Source organism: Pelecanus crispus, chromosome W (genome assembly GCF_030463565.1).
Source record: "Pelecanus crispus isolate bPelCri1 chromosome W, bPelCri1.pri, whole genome shotgun sequence".
In the NCBI taxonomy this organism is placed as follows: domain Eukaryota; kingdom Metazoa; phylum Chordata; class Aves; order Pelecaniformes; family Pelecanidae; genus Pelecanus; species Pelecanus crispus.
This window is the reverse complement of record NC_134675.1, coordinates 15,329,960-15,350,785: the sequence shown is the minus strand read 5'-3', so window position 1 is coordinate 15,350,785 and position 20,826 is coordinate 15,329,960. Positions and strand designations below refer to the sequence as shown.

The following is a 20,826-nucleotide window of genomic DNA, read 5'->3' as shown; positions in this document are numbered from 1 at the left end:
AGAACCCATTTGTATTTCTGGAGTGACAGGGGGATCCCAACAGCTAACTGTACTGGAAGCTGAAGTGAGCCTAACTGGGAATGAGTGGCAAAAGCACCCCATTGTGACTGGCCCAGACGCTCCGTGCATCCTTGGCATAGACTACCTCAGGAGAGGGTATTTCAAGGACCCAAAAGGGTACCGGTGGGCTTTTGGTATAGCTGCTTTGGAGACAGAGGAAATTAAACAGTTGTCCACTTTGCCCGGTCTCTCAGAGGACCCTTCGATTGTAGGGTTGCTGAAGGTTGAGGAACAACAGGTGCCGATTGCTACCACAACTGTGCACAGGCGGCAATATCGCACCAACCGAGACTCCCTGATTCCCATCCATAACCTGATTCGTCGACTGGAGAGCCAGGGAGTGATCAGCAAGACTCGCTCACCCTTTAACAGTCCCATATGGCCAGTGCGAAAGTCTAATGGGGAGTGGAGACTAACAGTGGACTATCGTGGCCTGAACGAAGTTACACCGCCGCTGAGTGCTGCCGTGCCAGACATGCTAGAACTTCAATATGAACTGGAGTCAAAGGCAGCTAAGTGGTATGCCACAATTGATATTGCTAATGCATTTTTCTCCATCCCTTTGGCAGCAGAGTGCAGACCCCAGTTTGCTTTTACCTGGAGGGGTGTTCCGTACACCTGGAACCGACTGCCCCAGGGGTGGAAGCATAGCCCCACCATTTGCCATGGACTGATCCAGACGGCACTGGAACAGGGTGAAGCTCCAGAACATCTGCAGTACATTGATGACATCATTGTGTGGGGCAACACAGCAGAAGAAGTTTTTGAGAAGGGAAAGAAAATAGTCCAAATCCTTCTGAAGGCTGGCTTTGCCATAAAACAGAGTAAGGTCAAGGGACCTGCACAGGAGATCCAGTTCTTAGGAATAAAATGGCAAGATGGACGTCGTCAGATCCCAATGGATGTGATCAACAAAATAACAGCTATGTCCCCACCAACTAGCAAAAAGGAAACACAAGCTTTCTTAGGCGTTGTGGGTTTTTGGAGAATGCATATTCCAAATTACAGCCAGATCGTAAGCCCTCTCTATCAAGTGACCCGGAAGAAGAACGAATTCAAATGGGGCCCTGAGCAACAACAAGCCTTTGAACAAATTAAACAGGAGATAGTTCATGCAGTAGCCCTTGGGCCAGTCCGGGCAGGGCAGGATATTAAAAATGTGCTCTACACCGCAGCCAGGGAGAATGGCCCTACCTGGAGCCTCTGGCAGAAAGCACCAGGGGAGACTCGAGGTCGACCCCTAGGGTTTTGGAGTCGGGGATACAGAGGATCCGAAGCCCGCTATACTCCAACTGAGAAGGAGATACTGGCAGCATATGAAGGGGTTCGAGCTGCTTCAGAAGTGGTTGGTACTGAAGCACAGCTCCTGCTGGCACCCCGACTGCCGGTGTTGGGCTGGATGTTCAAAGGGAGGGTCCCCTCTACACATCATGCAACTGATGCTACATGGAGTAAGTGGGTTGCATTGATCACACAACGGGCTCAAATGGGAAACCCCAGTCGCCCAGGAATCTTGGAAGTGATCATGGACTGGCCAGAAGGAAAAAACCTTAGAATATCACCAGAGGAGGAGGTGACACGTGCTGAAGAGGCCCCACTGTGTAATAAATTGCCAGAAAATGAAAAGCAATATGCCCTGTTCACTGATGGGTCCTGTCGTCTTGTGGGAAAGCATCGGAGGTGGAAAGCTGCTGTATGGAGTCCTATACGACAAGTCGCAGAAACTGCTCAAGGAGAAGGGGAGTCGAGTCAGTTTGCAGAGGTGAAAGCCATCCAGCTGGCTTTAGATATTGCTGAAAGAGAAAAGTGGCCAGTCCTTTATCTCTATACTGACTCATGGATGGTGGCAAATGCCCTGTGGGGGTGGCTGCAGCAATGGAAGCAGAGCAACTGGCAGCGCAGAGGCAAACCAATCTGGGCTGCCGCATTGTGGCAAGATATTGCTGCCCGGGTAGAGAACCTGGTTGTAAAAGTTCGTCACGTAGATGCTCATGTACCTAAGAGTCGGGCCACTGAAGAACATCAAAACAACCAGCAAGTAGATCAGGCTGCTAAGATTGAAGTGGCTCAGGTGGATTTGGACTGGCAACATAAGGGTGAATTATTTATAGCTCTGTGGGCCCATGATGCCTCAGGCCATCAAGGAAGGGATGCAACGTATAAATGGGCTCGTGATCGAGGGGTGGACTTAACTATGGACAGTATTGCACAGGTTATTCATGAGTGTGAAACATGCGCTGCAATCAAGCAAGCCAAGCAGTTCAAGCCCCTTGGGTATAGTGAACGATGGCTGAAATATAAATATGGGGAGGCCTGGCAGATTGATTACATCACGCTCCCACAGACCCGCCAAGGCAAGCGCTATGTGCTCACCATGGTGGAAGCAACCACTGGGTGGTTGGAAACATATCCCGTGCCCCATGCCACCGCCCGGAACACCATCCTGGGCCTTGAAAAGCAAGTCCTGTGGCGACATGGCACCCCAGAAAGAATTGAGTCAGACAATGGGACTCATTTCCGAAACAACCTCATAGACACCTGGGCCAAAGAGCACGGCATTGAGTGGGTGTATCACATCCCCTACCATGCACCAGCCTCCGGGAAAATTGAGCGATACAATGGATTGTTAAAGACTACCCTGAGAGCAATGGGTGCTGGGACGTTTAAACATTGGGATACGCATTTGGCAAAAGCCACCTGGTTAGTCAACACCAGGGGATCTGCCAATCGAGCTGGCCCTGCCCAATCAAAACTTCTACGTACTGTAGAAGGAGATAAAGTTCCTGTAGTGCACATGAAAAATATGCTGGGGAAGACAGTCTGGGTTACTTCCCCCTCTGGCAAAGGCAAACCCATTCGTGGGATTGCTTTTGCTCAAGGACCTGGGTGTACTTGGTGGGTGATGCGAAAGGATGGGGAAGACCAATGTGTACCTCAAGGGAATTTGATTTTGGGTGAAAATAGCCAATGAACTGAATTGTATAATATTAATTGCTTTGTAATACTCTATGTTATCTCTTAACTGTATGTTATCTCTTAACTGCATGTTAATATAATAATATAGTAGGTTAATATTAAGTATATAATACTGTATATTATGATTGCTATATGCCGCATCAATGGTATTGCAGTAAGAATTGCCCAGCTTAATGAAAATGAACTTTGATGAAACCATGTTGGAATGAGAACTGACTTCAGCATGGAACAGTCCAACACTGCACACCACCCCTCCTGCTCTGAAAGACTGTGATGACAGATGGAACCCAAAGTCATGGGCTAAATGAACTCAATGGACATTTTAGAGGGATGGGCCATAGACGAAGGGAATGATATCTGTGTGTATATCAAGATAGGGAAAGCGGTGGTGATTAATTGGAACACATTGGAAAGGGGAGGGCCTGTGCATGACGTAGATGGTATAGAATAAGGGGTGGATACTGTCCTGGTTTCGGCTGGGATAGAGTTAATTTTCTTCCTAGCAGCAGGCATAGTGCTGTGTTTTGGATTTAGTAGGAGAAGAATGTTGATAACATGCTGATGTTTTTAGTTGTTGCTAAGTACTGCTTATGCTAGTCAAGGACTTTTCAGCTTCCCATGCTCTGCCAGGCACACAAGAAACTGGGAGGGGGCACAGCCAGGATAGTTGATCCAAACTGACCAAAGGGCTATTCCATACCATATGACGTCATGCTCAGTATATAAGCTGGGGGGGGGGTTGGCTGGGGAGCAGTGATCGCTGCTCGGGAACTGTCTGGGTATCGGTCGTCAGGTGGTGAGCAATTGCATTGTGCATCACTTGCTTTGTATATTATTATTATCATTATTATATTGTTATTATTATCATTACTATTTTACTTTATTTCAATTATTAAACTGTTCTTATCTCAACCCAGGAGTGTTTCTCACTCTTACTCCTCTGATTCTCTCCCCCATCCCATCGGGGTAGGGGGAGTGAGCGAGCGGCTGCGTGGTGCTTAGTTGCTGGCTGGGGCTAAACCACAACAGATACAGATGAAACCAGGACCGGAATACTCAAACATTAATTATTGAAGAAGATTTTACTGAGAAGCCTTCTGCTGAGCATGTTATACTGCAGATGTGTGACAGGGAAAATAAAACTTCCCTTTCTGTTACTTCAACTCCAAAACAGGTAAACTGTACCTAAATCACTTGCCATATAGTCCCTAAGCATAAACTGCAGGTGAGCTTTCCAAAACAAGTCCCATCTTTCTCCTGTGAACTGTGTTTTTTAGAAATGGAGGAAACCTCCTTATCAACACTGAATTAACACACAGATGCAAAATGCTTGTTCCATATATTTTTTTTCTGTGGTCCTTCTTTAAGGAGCAGATACATTTTAATTGCCTTACTTGTGTACAGAAACACAGTAGTTCAAGATTTATTTAATATATATCTGGCATTACAGTGCTATAAAATTGAGTAGTTTATAGTGGGTGGTAGTCTCTTTTATGGTGCAAGATTGGTCGCAAACCGCCTTTTAATGTAAATGCTGACAATAGATTTTAGTTTTGCATTTACCACCTTGTTGATTCCCTTTGCTTTCACATCAACTTTCCTGCTGTTGGCAGTTGGCTGTCAGTGCAGCTCTATATTGTTGTTTGTTTTCAAAATCATCTGAGGAAAGAGTGTGTTTTGCTTCATTTGGATGCGAGGAATCATAGTACACATACATTGGCAAGGGATTCAAGAAGTTAGAGTCTAAATGTCAAATATCAAAATTTTCTCCTGAGCAGAAAATCACCTGCTGTCCAATAGGACAGCCACATAAAAAGCATTCAAGTATGAGCAATCTGGCTAAACCATTGACAGAGAATTTAAAGTGTTTTCTGAACCAAAAACTGTTGTACTGGATAGTCAGATTGCTGAGCCATCCCCAGGTGGACTTGGAAGCATCCAACCCAAATATGAAAAGGAGAGTTAGCTTCCAAAATAAATTATTAGGAGTAGACATTTGTAGTAGACAAAGCCAAATATGTTTTCCCTCTTCTACTTTTATATCAACAGATGATGGAAGTTACTTAGTTTATACTGAAAATGTTGGAATGTGATGGTCGAGCAGAGTTGTCACACCTGTGTTATGCTTTCCTGGTTGTCTAGACATTCCAGCTTCCGTTCATTCCTGCGGATCAGAATCCATCACCTCTGCTTAATACTTATGTCTGTTGAAAAAAGTAAATACTCCTTCAAATGGTGTGTCATGTACATGCTCAAACTTCAAACAGGCCTTTAATTCTCTTGGGTTATGTGAAGTATGTTGGTGTCAAGATAGAAAGATTACTTTCAAGGAACCAGGTGTTCGTTCTCTGAGATTTTTTTTAATAGACCTACCCATACATTGCCTGCTGTTTTCAGCTACATCAGAGTGAGGAAGTATGTATTTTTGACTATGGTACTGCAAGCTTTTCAAACATATCTGTGAAAGATGCTATCCAATTTGCTGTAATGATTGTCTGTTTATATGTCCTTCTTTGTTGCAACATGGCTTCCAACAGCTAACTCAATTTCCTTCTCTTGAAAATTAATCTTATTCCATATTTGAAAATATAAATTTATTCTTTGTACTTGAAACACTGTTACCACAGTTCACTCCTCTTTTCCATAACTCAGTCATCTGTCATCTTTCCAAAGCTTCAAAGCTTTCAAGAGAGTACAGTGCACATTAGATGTGAGAAGAGTGCTATCTCAGTAAGATTGACCTGATCAGGAAAATTCCCTTCTTCTTTTCTTCTCCTCCCCTTTCACCTGAAATGACTCCTTCAGGAAACATCCAATCCTTCTGTAGCTCAGTGAATCAAAGTGCTGTATTGTTGGATCTTAATCACATATGAATGGCTCCAGAAGGGATCAGAGGCCAAAACCAGTGCCAGCATCCATAAAGGAAATATGTAAACCTCTATTTGGTCATTCAGTGAACCGTGTCACTGAAGGCTTGACCTCCATTTCTTTGCACAAACTTCCTTCTGCAGGAAGGCGGCCTAGATCACGGTCCTAATATATATTAATGCTAGTAATTGTATGGAAAGGTTTTTTTTATTTTTCTTCTGTTTGATGCCCCTCTACTAATTTTTCTCCTCGCAATTTCTTGCTTCTGAATATCCTCAGCTTTAAGTACAAACCAGGATTTGAAATGTTCCAGATTTATCTGTATTGGATACAGGCATGGTCTATATCACTGCAGTATCACAGTGTCTTGAAATCTGTAGTGTTTTTAAAATAATAATAAAATTTTAAAAATCTCACAAACTGCTGTTAGCGGTGTTGTTGCCCTCTTCTCTCTCCTCTGGTTTTGGAAGGGTGGCTGTTGTGAGGTTAGTATTCTGTGGCCAAGCCCAGTGCACTATGGAGAGGTCTGAACAGTAGCTGTTTCTACCAGTAGAAAGAAATAGCCTTAAAATATGTTTGAATGGGCAATGAGTAATTAAATTAAATAGTACTATTCCCTCACAAAGAATACTTATAAGAAGGAATCTAAAAGCTTTTTGAATTGTGCCTGTTCCAAACAATATTATTTCCAGCAGGCAACTCCTGTTTTACTCTCTCTTCCTTCTCCTCACATTTCCATGCAGTCAATCATTCACTTATATATATTGTTCAGTTAGCACAGGTGTGTGACTACTAATGAACTTGAGTCTAACTTGCAGTGGTAAAAATGTACCATGCACAAATATGTGCCAATATTGAAGTATAAGACCATAGATGTTTTTTTCTTCCTATAAAATGGGTTTCTGTTGCACCGGATGTGTACGTATCTCCACTGATTGGGACTGGTGATAGGTAGATGAACTGTTCGTGAAAAAAAATTACTTGACCAAGTGTTTTTACTTCTTTATAGCCCACCAAGGTGTTGGGAGTGCTTAATGAGGTGAAACAGTATTAGATATGACATTAACAAGACATACCTCTGTATTTCTCCTCTTGCTTCAGTTAGACATTTTTGTGCAGCCATTTTAATGATAATGTCACTTTTCCTTTTTATATGATACAAATTGAGATGATGTTCTTGCCTCTAGACTAACGTGTAGTTGATGTCTCTGGTATAGCTAAAGTGCAATCCTGTATCTTTCTTATACTGTTGTATCAAGCATGAGTAAATTACATAACTGATAATAAACTTACTGTCATCTCTGAATGTTAGTGAAAAGAAGATAGAGAATGAGAAGTTGCGAGTCATCCAGGATATTTGTGCACAAACACAAGTGGTGGTGTTTATTGAGTTATCTGTCTGTTACTGCCATGTTTTAAAATGTCATCCAGTGAAACCAAACAACTTAACTGAACAATCATATACTGTGAATAATGAAAAGCAAATAACTGAACTGTTCATGTTTACTCTTTAGGTTATAAAATTCATTGTGCAAAGTAAATGACTGAGTGTGTTCACAGAAATAAGGATTGGTTTATATGTGACCTGCGAGTGTACAGGCTATATTAGCAGAACAATATATCTTCAAAAATAATTTAATTGGCTTTTTATCTTCATATACTCTATCCATAAATACAGACAAGGCTAAAAGGGAAGGAACTTAGTGTTTTAACTAATACTTCTGGTAAAATTCATAACATTTGCATATGTTAACCTTTAATACAAAATGGAAATACAAATCCTACTAGAAACGTTATGGTGTTGCGTGTGTTTTGTATAAAATAAGCAGAACTGCTCTCTCCCCTCCCCCAAGAATAGCTGAAGATCCAGTCAGACCACCAGCCAGTGGATTTTTTTTATAGGATCCAGTAGTACTTGTTTGTCCTCTATTTGTCTTTAATCTAAACCCAACTGATTGCATTTATACCTTATTTTTACTGATAGCTGCTGTTGATACATTTTAACTCTTATCAAGAGAACAAATGAATCATTTTTTGTTTCCTGAGACAAATGTTCACCTTGATTTTCTGAGCATTGTCCACTTTTCAGTATGCTCTGCTTCAAGCACCCTCAAGTCCATTTGCAGATTTGTGCTTTCTAGTTGGCAAACATCAAGCTGATACACTACTAGCAGGGCTGGAATTTTTTTCTTTTAATATGATGTCATTTCTGCTGTGATGGATCTTTAGAAGCAGGATGTTTTATTGCTTGTAAGTCATCTAAAGCCATTTTATGTGGTTGATCTCTTCACACCTCTCTACTTCCCCTCTCCAATTCCTGGTGCACTGCCTGTGGTCTGACTGACGTGATGATGACACTGTCCTTTCTATTAATCTATCTACAACTGGGCTTATAAAATAGCATGGCTGGTGATACTCTTCACTGGATGTTGAGTAAACTGCTGTACAATGTGCAAATACTTCTTTATTCAAAGCCTGAGAATTTGATTCTTCTCCAAAACAGTTTTGCAGTAGGCAGCATAGTATTTTTTCCAGCTTTTCTGGACCAATATATAAAACATTTGTTGTATTGATTTAAAAAAAAAAACAACCAAACCTGTTGTTAGTGCTTCATCTTGTAATGAGGTGATTTCTTTTTTGAGAGGACAATTGGAAATGTTCCATTAGCAAGATTTCAAATTTTAACTATTACCAAATAGACTTTTTTTTTAAGTCACTAAAGCACCTGTGAATTATTAGCAACGTACCGTTAGTACACTGATTCATTATAAACCAATAGTAACATTTTCCAGTTATGGAAGCAAACATAAAACATTACCTTGCAAAATGTAATCTGTTCAGTAACCCTGGCTTGGTCTATCTGCCTGTATTTATAGGACCACACTAAACATTTAGATCTAAAATGCTATTGAACATATTTTTAGCTGTGGGGTTTTTTTATATATTCAACTCCATGACCTCCTTGCAATGGTCTCTTCTTTTTCTTTGAAATCTGGATCACTGTAAAGTTGAAAAATGAGTCCCTGAGCTGGAGATTGAGGAATATTCAGTAGTCTGTTGCTAGTTATCCCCTTCTCATGCTACCCACTGCCTAAAAGGCATAACAAAACTGTAATACTATATCTAACTGGAAATGTCAGGTGTAAAACCACAATATAGTGCTACTTTCAGACTATAGAAAAATAGCAACTCAGATTTATTTTGGGTGCTTATAGCTGAAAGATGTTCTATCAATTGTTTTATCATCTTTGTGCTACATTGGAGCTGCACAGGCTGTGGTGAAATAACACTATATCCTATACCATACATCTTGGCATAGAAATGGCAGAATAATGGTATCAAACCTTTCAATTACTGTCCTACAAATGACTATTTGTCCTTGATGAGTTTCTCATTCAAGTAACCCTTAACCTCATAAAATACTAGACTCATACTGAAACCTATGCTTTATAATGCCAGAATTTTTTCGCATTTTCAGTTTACGCAGTTAACTTCTATCAAGTTTTAAAATAATGCTTTAAAAGAATCAATTTCATGGTGAATGCATCTAGTCAAACAAGTCATTTAAACAACATCTTATTCGTGTGTAGCAGACTGTTTTACAAGGAACTGGGAGTTTTACAAGCCTGTGTTTCAGACAGGATAATTGGTTATTTCTTATATGTGAGTTTGGGACTTAAACTCATTAACTTCAATATACAGAACCTTTCCTGGCCTGGTACTTCGTTAAGGTCTTTTTAGCTGTAGTCATATTTAATAGTTCATTATTAAGAAGTGGTAAAATGGTGCAAATTTCGAGTACATTCTCAAAAAGCTACTGATACAACATAACCTTTTAGTTTGCCACTAGTGGTCAGCAAACTTATCATATGGTGATTTCTAATGTAAAGAAAACTCAATTAGTAATTGCAAATGTGCAGAATTGAGACTTATCTTGAGCACTGAACCCCAAATTTAAAGAGGTGATTATACCTTCATTAGACCACAATTTTAAATAGGTAGGTTAATAAGGTGAGTGAAGTGGAGAGTGCTTAGAAAAATCTGTTTCACGAAGATATTTTAGTCAACTGGTCAATCTTCTCATCTACTTAAAAAGTTAATGTCATCTATATATTTGCTATATATGATTTCCTTTCTGGTGAGAAGCTTACCCAAGGTGTAACACTAGGACCTGTTGGTAAAACTGCAAGTCAGATTCAGAGGTAGAGGGAAGAAGCTGACTGTTAGCCTGCAGAACCTGGGTTTCCCTTTCTGCTGGAATCACTTGACAAATGCCTGCTCTTGTTTTTCATTGATATAATCATGAGAACTGGGGCATCACCATGACACAATCTTCCTGCCTTCTGGTGCTTTTCTTCAGAAGAAATTTGGCTTTTCAGTGACACTGTAAAGGCACTCCACAGTCTAGGCGTACAAGGGCAATCCTTAATTCACTTAATCACAGTAACAATAGCTTTATTACAGATCCTGTTTTAAGCATCTTCACTATTATTATCAGTAGCTCTCCTTCAAGGACGCCATAAGTTTTATAGATGCTGGCTATCTGTCCTATAATTTGGGCATTCTTTGGAGAGGAGTGTGGTTTCTTTGGGTATGGGTTTTTCTTATGTGAAGGTTGATATCCTGAGATATCGGTGTGATCTTTCTTCTTTTACGTGTATGCAACTCTTGATCTACTGTCTATTATTTCATCTTTTCCTTGAAGTGTGGGTCAAGATAATATAGGGCAAGTGGTATCTTGGTGCGGTGAGTGAAGAATATTCATTACTCTTTTGCTTGTCCCTTCCCATGGGACCTTTTTACTAAAAGACTTCTCAAACAGGTAGAACTCTCTACTACAACTTATGGTAATGGAAGGAATAATGCTGGAGCTTGGAAAAAGATATTCTAGCCTATTACCTTTAAGTCAAAAGAACCATACAGTTCTTCAACATCTCATTGTGTTCATCCATCTTCTCAAAATCCTTCTAGTCATCCCTGGCTTTTCCAGCATCATCACTGCAAGCTTCTGCAGTAGTTCAATGCCACTGCCTCCCAGCACTGGAAATAGCTCAGTTACCTGGTTAAAAACATCCTCTCTCAGTGTAAAGTGCTCCCTTTTTGCCTTATCTGATTCTTCATGCATTTCCTAACATTTTAGAGGTAGTGGTAAATTGGTTGTGCACATGGGTGTTCTCTATATCCCTGTGTACAGGACTGTGTCTGACTTGAGCTGTGTAATTTTACTCTCTGTTTCCTTGTGCTTTATGAAGGAATTTGGAAACTGTAAGGGGCCTTACTCAAGCAAGGTCTTAGTCAGAGAGCATGAAAGGGTTCTGCCACATTTCTAGGTGGAGAGTTATTTAATATCAAGAAATGGAGATGAGCCTGGAGCTGCCTGGAATACCTGGTTTAGAGTTGTGGCTTGCTGTGAGTTTGGAAGCATTGGTGCTTCCAGAGGCCTGGACCTAGAAAACCCAAAGCACAGATTTGCCTCCACTAACTGGAGGGCTAGGAGGAAATCCTCAGAAACAGCTCCTGCAGAAGTCCCTGGCACTGGAGGAACTGGGGGGTCACAGAGCCCATGGTGTCCTGGGAGTCAGGAACTGAAGCTGGTGGTGCCAGGGTCTCTGGGAGCACTTTTTGCCTCAGAAATATTGTACATTAGCTTTTCCCAAAATGGATTTATTTCACAGTTTCTGCTTTCGAACCAGAAATGGTTAATTGCAGCCAGTTATGGGCTTCCATTGCCTCTGTGTGGACTCTGCATAACTAATACTACCATCAGCAAAGGACCTGAAGGGAGTTTGAAACCATCCTACATTTATACACTCTGCTCTGTACCTGATACGGAACAAGTGGAATAGGCATGACTGCTGTCTTCTGTGCATGAGTGCACACATCTTGGAGAACCACAGCTACTGCTGAGTAAATGGCTTGTCTTTTGTGTTCATACTGTCTTGGAACAGTTTCATCAGTGTAAATGTGGGGAATCAACCACAAAGCCCTTAGAAATCCTGTTCTTTGCTGTTGATACAAGAATACATGCCCATACAGTGTTTTGGTGCTTTGCAGATGTGGGCATGGTATACAGATGATATTTTTTTTCCAAGTACTAGTTTTATATATGTTCAGGCAAATACAGATGAATCATCACATATGCACCTCTCCAGAAAATACTGTTTAACTATTATCTGAACAGAAAACATGCCATTTGCAGAAGGGATGTCATAATAAGGATTGATCTTTGTACTTCTCATTATTCTAAAGGTTATTTTGACATTCAACAGGTAAACTTGGAGGGGGGGGGGGTGTAAAACTCAGCACTTGTGTACCTGTGTCTCAGGTTTTGTTATTAGTTGAAGCCACAATCTCTATTTAAATCTAGCAAGTTTTGCTGCTGAAATCAGTATACTCTGTTGTTAGTTATTGTATTCTGAAGTAAACCATGAATATCTGCAGTCTATTAAAAAAAAAAAGCTACGAAAACTCTGAAAAGCTCTGAAAGATATTTGCTTAAAGGTCTTGAGTGTTGAATTTTTACTAGTTTGTATTCCTTAAGTTATTTAACTGAAGATGTAACAAAAGACCAAATCTGAGTGAGAGAAGGTAGAGAGGAGATGAGTGGTGGTATAGTAAAAGCTTTTAATAGGTTTCTTGTAAAATTATCTTTGGATATGCTCCTTTTTTTAACATATTTGGGCAATGATAGCAATTTAAGCAAATTATCCTAAGTTTAAATCGATCTTAAATTCAATCAGTTATTTTAGGATATCTTAAGAATATATTTGGATATGCTAAGAATAAACTTGTGTAGAAAATTGTTCTTATATGCAGTAAATTGGCATTTTTGTGTCTATGTAGTATGTGGAAAAAAATGTGATTTTTAGATATCCTCCAAATATCTGACTTTAACCAGGGCTAATTTTCAGCATTACTCTTTAGGATTTTATATTCTAACATTTTAACTGTAAGTATGTAGCCGTCAGACAGTATCTGTTGCAACCCAAAATACTTCGGAAAACACAGTGGGTAAGAGAGGAAACAATAGGAGCAGTAACTTAAAGGGTTAGTTGTGGGGTGAAAATGTACAGTCCAATACAGAGAAATTGCAGGTTAATACTGCATTTGAAAATCTGTTATCTGATTTCCACTTCTCTCCTGATTAATTCTTTGGAATTAATTAAAAAATGAAAGCTGTAGATATTGAAGGAAAATGTTTTACTGCGCTTTCATTACATGCTTTTTTGTACAATGCCTCCTTCTCTGTTCTCGTTGTTTCACTCATCACTCAAGAAGGGATGCTGTTTTGCTCACTTTGGGGGTTGGATATTGTGAGCCCCTGTCTTGGTTGTCCAGCACTGGTTCTATGAATCTTCATCTGGAATTCTGGTTTTCTCTATATAGATATGCTGCTGCTGTTCTCATGTTAGCTGTATGTCTTCCAGTTGTAGGAAAAGCACATGCTTATATAAACAGAATATGCTGGGTGAATGAGACATGGAAGGCAACGTATAGGTGTATGTTTTTGGCAGTTACCTGATTCTTACTATCACTTTTGAACAAATTAACATAATGTAACCAAAGAAATCTAATATGCCATAGTACATTGTTGCATGGTAAAGACTTGCATGAAAAGAACTGATAGATGCTAGTAGCGCCTCAAAGTCTATCTTTGCTTTCATCCACATACATGCGAATCTCAGTAGTATATTTGCACCCTCAGCAGTTTTCTGTCCTCATTCTCATCAGTCTTATTTGTTCCACACCCATCATTATGACTGTACGTATCTGTATAAAAAATATTTATCCATTTAAAAAATCTTCCACTCTCTCCATCCTGATAGATTATGCAATATTTTATATTTTACAGTAAGCACCCCTCTGTATTCTTCTTCCAGCTCTGTAGCTCACTCCCCTTTTTCTTGTCTCACACTTGCATTTGACAGTACTGCATGCTCTCTGTTTGGAATGGTGTGTCTATGCTGATTTGCCAGGCATCCTATTTCTTCATTCAGAACAGTTAGGAATCTTCTTTAAAATACATTTCTTTCAGCAGTCACTTGCAGACTGAAAAGTGTCTTGTGGCCACTGAAGATAGCATCTGTTCCACAAACCACTGTGTAAATTACTTTGTGGAATATGTGGGTAAGTGACTGTATTCCTCTTTGTAAAGACAAGCCAAAAATATCAGCCAGGTCTATTATAAAGCTAAGTACAAAACTCAGTTGGAAGTGTTTCAGGTAATCTTTTGTAAAAAGCAAAATTAAAAAAAAAAATATTGGAAAGCTGTACAAACTAGAAATACTAATTTGTAAAGCATTCACCTGTGAGGAGTTGTACAAAAAGGCTTCTGATGGTTTTGAAATCTTGTCTGGAGAAATTGCTTACCCTACCATCACACAGAAATACTGAAGAAGAGAGTCTTGGGTTTTCTTTTGGTTTTATTTCAGCAGGTCATACTTTAAAACCCCCCAAAAAGCAGATCAGTTACATAATTCTGATTATCATAATATGTATTTAATTGATTCATTGCAAATTTTTAACATTGCACATACAGACTTTGGATTCAGTGGCATATAAAAGTCAACTGGCAATAAATACTTAACTTCAAAGAACTAGAATTTAAGAGCATTTAGATGGTTGATAGTGTTGTTTAACCTCAAACTAGTGTCCCTGGGAATAGCCCTGTGCATAGGTTGCTGCGGAGGTCTGCTCCAGACTGCAGCATATCACCATCCCTTCCCATCAGCTGAGTTACTTCCATTCCCCTCCCTGTTGCATAAGAGGTATTCCATATGGAGTCAATAAATATGAGGTATAGGTGCTTTAGGAGGAGTGCTTACTAGACATAGGTGCATTACAGGGATCCCTCTAGACATGGATGAGATCACTGTTATGAAGAAGCATATGAGCAGGCATATGTGAAGTATCGTCACTGGTGATTTAAGCAATGGGTTCTACTCTATGGTTAGTAGGTCAACATTTGTGGTTTCTACTTAATTTGCCAGAATTTCCTTTCTTTTGTTTTCTGTTTTCCTTTTTTAGACATGACTTCTTTTACCTTTAATACCATCCTTTTCCTTATTACAACTGTTGAAAGCTTTTTTTGTTTCTTTTAAACTCTTCTGTAGCAATATAAATTTACTCTGAGCCTCTAATTATGGTATTTTTTTTCTATGCCACCTGCAAGCATTTTACCTTTTTAGCTGCACAGTTAATTTTCTTTAACTTACTCATTTTATATAGTTTCCCTTTTTAAAACTATGTGATGGATTTTGCTTTTTTCTCCAAAGACATTGAATTTGTGCGTGCTTTGGCCACTGTTACAGGCAGCTCTTCTGTTGTTCATGGACTCAGCAATCAAAATTGCCTTTCTCTCCTGCGTCTTCTAAACCGTTGCTCCAAAAGGCAGCATCACAGCTCAATAAAACATTTACAATATGAATATGGGGAACCCCAGTCTTCTGTTATTACTGCATTTCTTGTCCATGCAGATTTGAGATAAATGAATGAACCATTTCTTGCAGTTAATATATGGATTCAGCAAATTAGGTAATTTTAGTTTAATTCATACCTCCACGAGTCACCCTCTTGCAGTAGTACTTGCTTAATTCTGTAAATGTCTTTGAAAAATTCAGATTAGTGAGGACACTGACATGGCTGTGCAGCTTTTGATTAGATATACACGTTATTACAGGGTTTTTTTATTCCTGGCAAAATTGTTCAGTAAAACAGCAATGGATGAAAAAATATTTTATCCATTAAATTCTCTAAATACAGCCTGGTAATATAAGTGACTGCCTGCATTTTGTATTTGTTTACAACAGATTAATCAGAGTGGATTGGAAGCCTTTTTGTGTTGGTGAAATTTGGTATTAAAATTTCAAATCTGAATGAAAAATAATAATTTCAAGCAGCTTTTTTCATGTTGAGTAATAGATAGAAATGACTCTGTATTCATATATTACAGTATCTAAGTTTTAGTATATGTCTTATGCTCATGTGTGTTGTGAACTGGCTAGATGAGATTCAGTAATAGAACATATAAAAGCTTTCAGCAGGGCCTGGTTACTCAGCTGAAGTAGATCGATTTGGTGCCATCAGTTCCATGCTGCTATGCTAATTTACACCAGCTGAGGTTCTGGGCATCAATCCTTTTATTGTGTCTTGACTTTTCTAACACATAGGTGTCGTGGTTTAGCCCCAGCCAGCAACTAAGCACCATGCAGCCGCTCGCTCACTCCCCCTACCCCGATGGGATGGGGGAGAGAATCAGAGGAGTAAGAGTGAGAAACACTCCTGGGTTGAGATAAGAACAGTTTAATAATTGAAATAAAGTAAAAAGGTAATGATAATAACAACAATACAATAATGATAACAACAATAATATACAAAGCAAGTGATGCACAATGCAATTGTTCACCACCCACTGACCGATACCCAGACAGTTCCCAAGCAGCGATCGCTGCTCCCTGGCCAACACCCCCCAGTTTATATACTGAGCATGACATCACATGGTATGGAATAGCCCTTTGGTCAGTTTGGATCAACTATTCTGGCTGTGCCCCCTCCCAGTTTCTTGTGCACCTGGCAGAGCATGGGAAGCTGAAAAGTCCTTGACTAGTGTCAGTACTACTTAGCAACAACTAAAACATCAGTGTGTTATCAACATTCTTCTCCTACTAAATCCAAAACACAGCACTATGCCTGCTACTAGGAAGAAAATTAACTCTATCCTAGCTGAAACCAGGACAATAGGTTAAGCAATGTTTGATAACCATATGCTTAGTGTATTATGCCAGTAGAATAGGACTTAGAAGGTGGAGTGTGGGAATAATTGCAAATATGTATTGTTAGATTTTATTGACTTCAGAATGTGGCATAAATATGTCAGCTTCTCTATAAAACAAGGTCACCATGTGGAGTCAAAACATACAGTGAGATCCTGTAAAATAGTAGTAAAGAAGTCTTAAAATTATGTGTATTTAATTGTTTGTATTTTCTTCTAAGGTTATATGTTAAAAATTTAGCAATCCCAAAGTAAACACTTAAAAATGCAAAGCCAGTATATAAATGCACGTCTAATGTGTCAGACATCTGAAGCATGTTTGAGTCTTTATATTTTGCTTTGGCATCCATGAACAGGCAAAAAGCTTTTCACCATTTATGTGAGGGGAAGATAAAAGAGCTCCTCTTAGGAACTTACCCTTTTTGTACTAGTGCAGTTGAAGGGAGCTGTAAAATAGTTATTGCTGATTATCTGATTATGCAAGAACTACCTAGATGAATATTCAGAGAATTTCAGCTTCCTTTGGACATTTTCAGTGATTAGTGTGCATCGTCGTATGAAATCTGGTAGGGAGCAATTGTGAATGATGGCAATTGGGGCAGAAAGCAACTAAAGAAACAAAAGGAAAGCAGATGGAGAGCTGAGAGTATTCCAGTGGAAAACTCGACAGTATAAACAGTGTTGGGCATCTGATTGTGTCAGTGTATTTTCATGTAGTTGTTTTATCTCTTACATGTAAAAAAGGGTTCCTTTTTAAGTCTGAAAAAACTTACTTGTTTTTAGAACTGAATGACATCATCTGAATTAAAGGGGGGAGAAGTTATAGTAAATTGGAAAATATTTGTGTCTGCAGAGTTCTTTCTGGAACTTTCAAAGTAGTAGAGCCTGCTTGCAAAGCTCTGGGGTTTAGTAAACTCCATTGTAGTGTGAAGTTTAAATGAGGAAATATAGTAACATACCACACAGTGTCCCTTGGGTTGTGGAAGACCACTTCTGTGCTACTTCTGGTTTAGTTGTTTATTATTTGTAAGCTGATTAGTGTTATTCTTCTATATTTGGATTAGAGACAAGTCATCTAGCAAATCTTTTTTCTCTGTAGGTATGAACAAAATAGCTGTTACTTATGTGAATACAAGCAGTTGCGCTTTCATGCCATTATCAAAACTTCCCATTTCAAAAACCACTGCTTAATGATCACTAATTTCAACATTTATTTAGGGCCTGTTAAAGCACATACTCTGAACTGTTCCTTAGGTGTGGAAAATGATGACAGCACATTGCTGATTTTGTTACATTTTGATTACACACCAAGAAATAGTAAAAAATAAATTTTAATCAATGTTGGACATTGAAATAAATAATTTCTCTGCAAAATTTGTTTTACTAAATCAGTTGATGCTGTTTTATTGCTGAAATAGAAATGTAGATATTTAATGCTTTTAAACCCAAGTACTCTCCTTACAATGTAATGACCTTTTCCTAATCATTTCTTCATATGGTATAGCCTTAATTCAAGAGGCTATGTAAATAAGATTGCAGAGTTCAGTGAGCTCAAGGGGCTGATGTCAATAGTCTTCCAGTAGAGGGGGTGTGGTGGACATCCTCTGGCTTGTGGGTCTGAAACATCTCAAATTCCTCAGCCATATTTGTCAGCTTAACACCAGCAGTCTGCTCTATCAGCTAGCTACACTGACACCTTACTTTATTATGTTTCTGTGCAGCTTTTACTTCCTCCCCTTATTTAGCAGCCAAGGAGGCTGTTACTGAAACAGGCAAGAGAGCTTTCTCACCCTGCTTCTCCAATACTATGATCAGTGCCATTAATTCAATATATTAATGGGGGTAAATTCAATTTGGTGTCACTTCAGCTGCAGAAGACATTGCAGTATATCCCTTATAGAGATTAGTATTTAAGTTCTAATCACATATAACTATGCTAACATATCAGATACTAATATGGCACTGAGATAGTAATGCTAAAAAGTAAGTATGCCAATATTAAAATACTGGTTGTTGAAGTCCTGTTTATTTCAACTTGTGTGTTTTCTGAAATTTGTTTGAGGGGAAGTGAATGTCAGGTACCGCGCTTCATTTTCAAATGTTTGCAGGTTGTTATTGATACAATTCTGCTTTGTTGGAAATAGATTTTAAAAGGTTTCACCTGTATCTTAGCTGTGGGAAGCAGAAGTTCCCATCTCAAAACCACAATTTTTTTCTGATATTTGTTACTAGAAGCTCTGCTCAAAATTCCTTTCTAAAAAATAAGAAACCCTTCCTGACGTATTGTCACAGTTGAATTCTGGTTTATGTGAGTTGATACAACTATAGTCGGTTTCTTCTATTAGAATACATTATTAGATAAACAAAACTGTTGTATAGACACTATAAGAGCTGCATAGAGATGTTGCAGCTTGTTTGGGCTTTGGAAGTCTTTTTTTTTTTTTTTCTCCCCCCCTGCACATGGAGCCTCACACAATGTGGCTCCAGTTGCCTGTCTGGGGCCTCTACTGCCTACCACAATATGAGTAAATGTTCCTGTTGTTTTGCATATTTGTGGCTCAGTCTGTGATAAAAGAAAGTTAAGAATATTTGGCAATAATTACAAGGAACAAGAATGTGCAAACTAAGTCAGCACTAAATATTTCTGTTGGTATGTTGACAATAGCAAGTATTGATGGATATCATTTTGGATGTAAAAACTAAATGTCTGTTTTGACAAGTCAAACAAGAGTAGACTTGGATCAAATACTATTGGATCAAATACTAAAATTTTTATGAAAATGGTAGTCTGTGGACCAAAATAACCTGCTGTCTTCTCCTAAGAGGTATTAATAGGATCAAAAATATGTTTTTATATTGTACTTGCTATTTTGAAAAGTGATTGGAGTATACTACTAAATTAAAATCTTTTCTTTCTCAGTCTTTCTGTGGGTCTGTGTTTCTGCATTGACAGTTGGTGTAATTAGTGTCAGTGACGATTGGTCTTTCCAAGAAACTGCATCTTCCTCAGTTATTTTGTCAAAGGCTTATAATCACCTTAAAACTTGCAATTCTATACTGCATAATATTCTTATGCCTCCTTGCTGCATGGTTGCTGCAGATGCCTCCTTGCTGCATGGTTGCTACAGAAATAAAAATGAAATTAGTTTAATTAAAAGGCTTCCTTCTTTATAGGCATTATTAGGTATTGTTAATAAGCAGCTGAAGTCTGCTGGAACATGCTGGATTTTGAACAAAGACCATCATAAAAACCATCATGTCTCACATAAAATACTTGTTACTGTTCTAATCACATTAGTGTGCTAGTCTTCTATGCTTAATTTAAAAAAAACAAAATTAATTTAAGAAACAAATTCTGCATCTTAAGTGTTTACCAATAAGAGTATGATGAAACATACAGCTTTAACATTAAAGTACAAACATAACCTAAAATTTCTTAGTTACTTTTGCTGGTTTGGCTATGTTTTTGAACACTTGCTTCATGTGCTTTGCTCTTTGCCTTAAGTTTGTATAATTCTTCCCTAGACCTCCCATGCTGTTAAATGTATGGGTAGAATGGTAGCTTCCAAGCAGGTCACTCACCCCTAAAGAAAACACTTTTAGGTCACATCATATAACCTGTATTATAAGAACAGCTGTGGGTAAGATTCTAAAAATTAGTATCCTGATCTTTTTCATGTTGTTTTTTGATGGTTTGGGTGATGATTTTTTTTTTTTTAGATGAGAGAGACAGTGTGTTGTCATTATAATATTAATACATTGGTGTGTGTCTCTTTTTTTCTTAATAGATCAAAAAATATTTTGAACTTGAGCCACTTGCACGTGGAAAGAGCTGGATTCTTAAACCCTGCTCCTTGGATGATATGGAGGCAGTAAAAGACAGCTTCTCCCTTCTTATAAACTTGTTAGAAGAGAGAGACTTTGAAACTTCAAGAATGTGAAACACAAGAGAGAAGAGTGGTTCTCCAGGCATCACTGTACCTGCTCATTCTGCTCACAGCTTAACTATGGTGTGGTATTAAGACTGTGCTGTGATATGTTGTTCATACACAGTGCAGAATGTCCTTTTGTTAAAATAAATATTCTGTGAATCAGGTACACGACTATTTCCAGTAAAGTTGTCTACGCTACTGAAACAGGGAGTTCCTCTT

General features: G+C 38.8%; 1 protein-coding gene across 1 annotated transcript in view; it reads left to right on the top strand.

Annotated features, from left to right (window-relative positions):
• Positions 1-20,616, top strand: part of LOC142596444 (ADP-ribosylation factor-like protein 15) — a 277,477-nt gene extending 256,861 nt beyond the window's left edge. Inside the window, exon 6 of the mRNA XM_075725541.1 lies at positions 20,464-20,616. Within this exon, the coding sequence (XP_075581656.1) occupies positions 20,464-20,616 (153 nt within the window). The remainder of the gene's footprint in view (positions 1-20,463) is intronic.
• Positions 20,617-20,826: the final 210 nt, after the last annotated feature.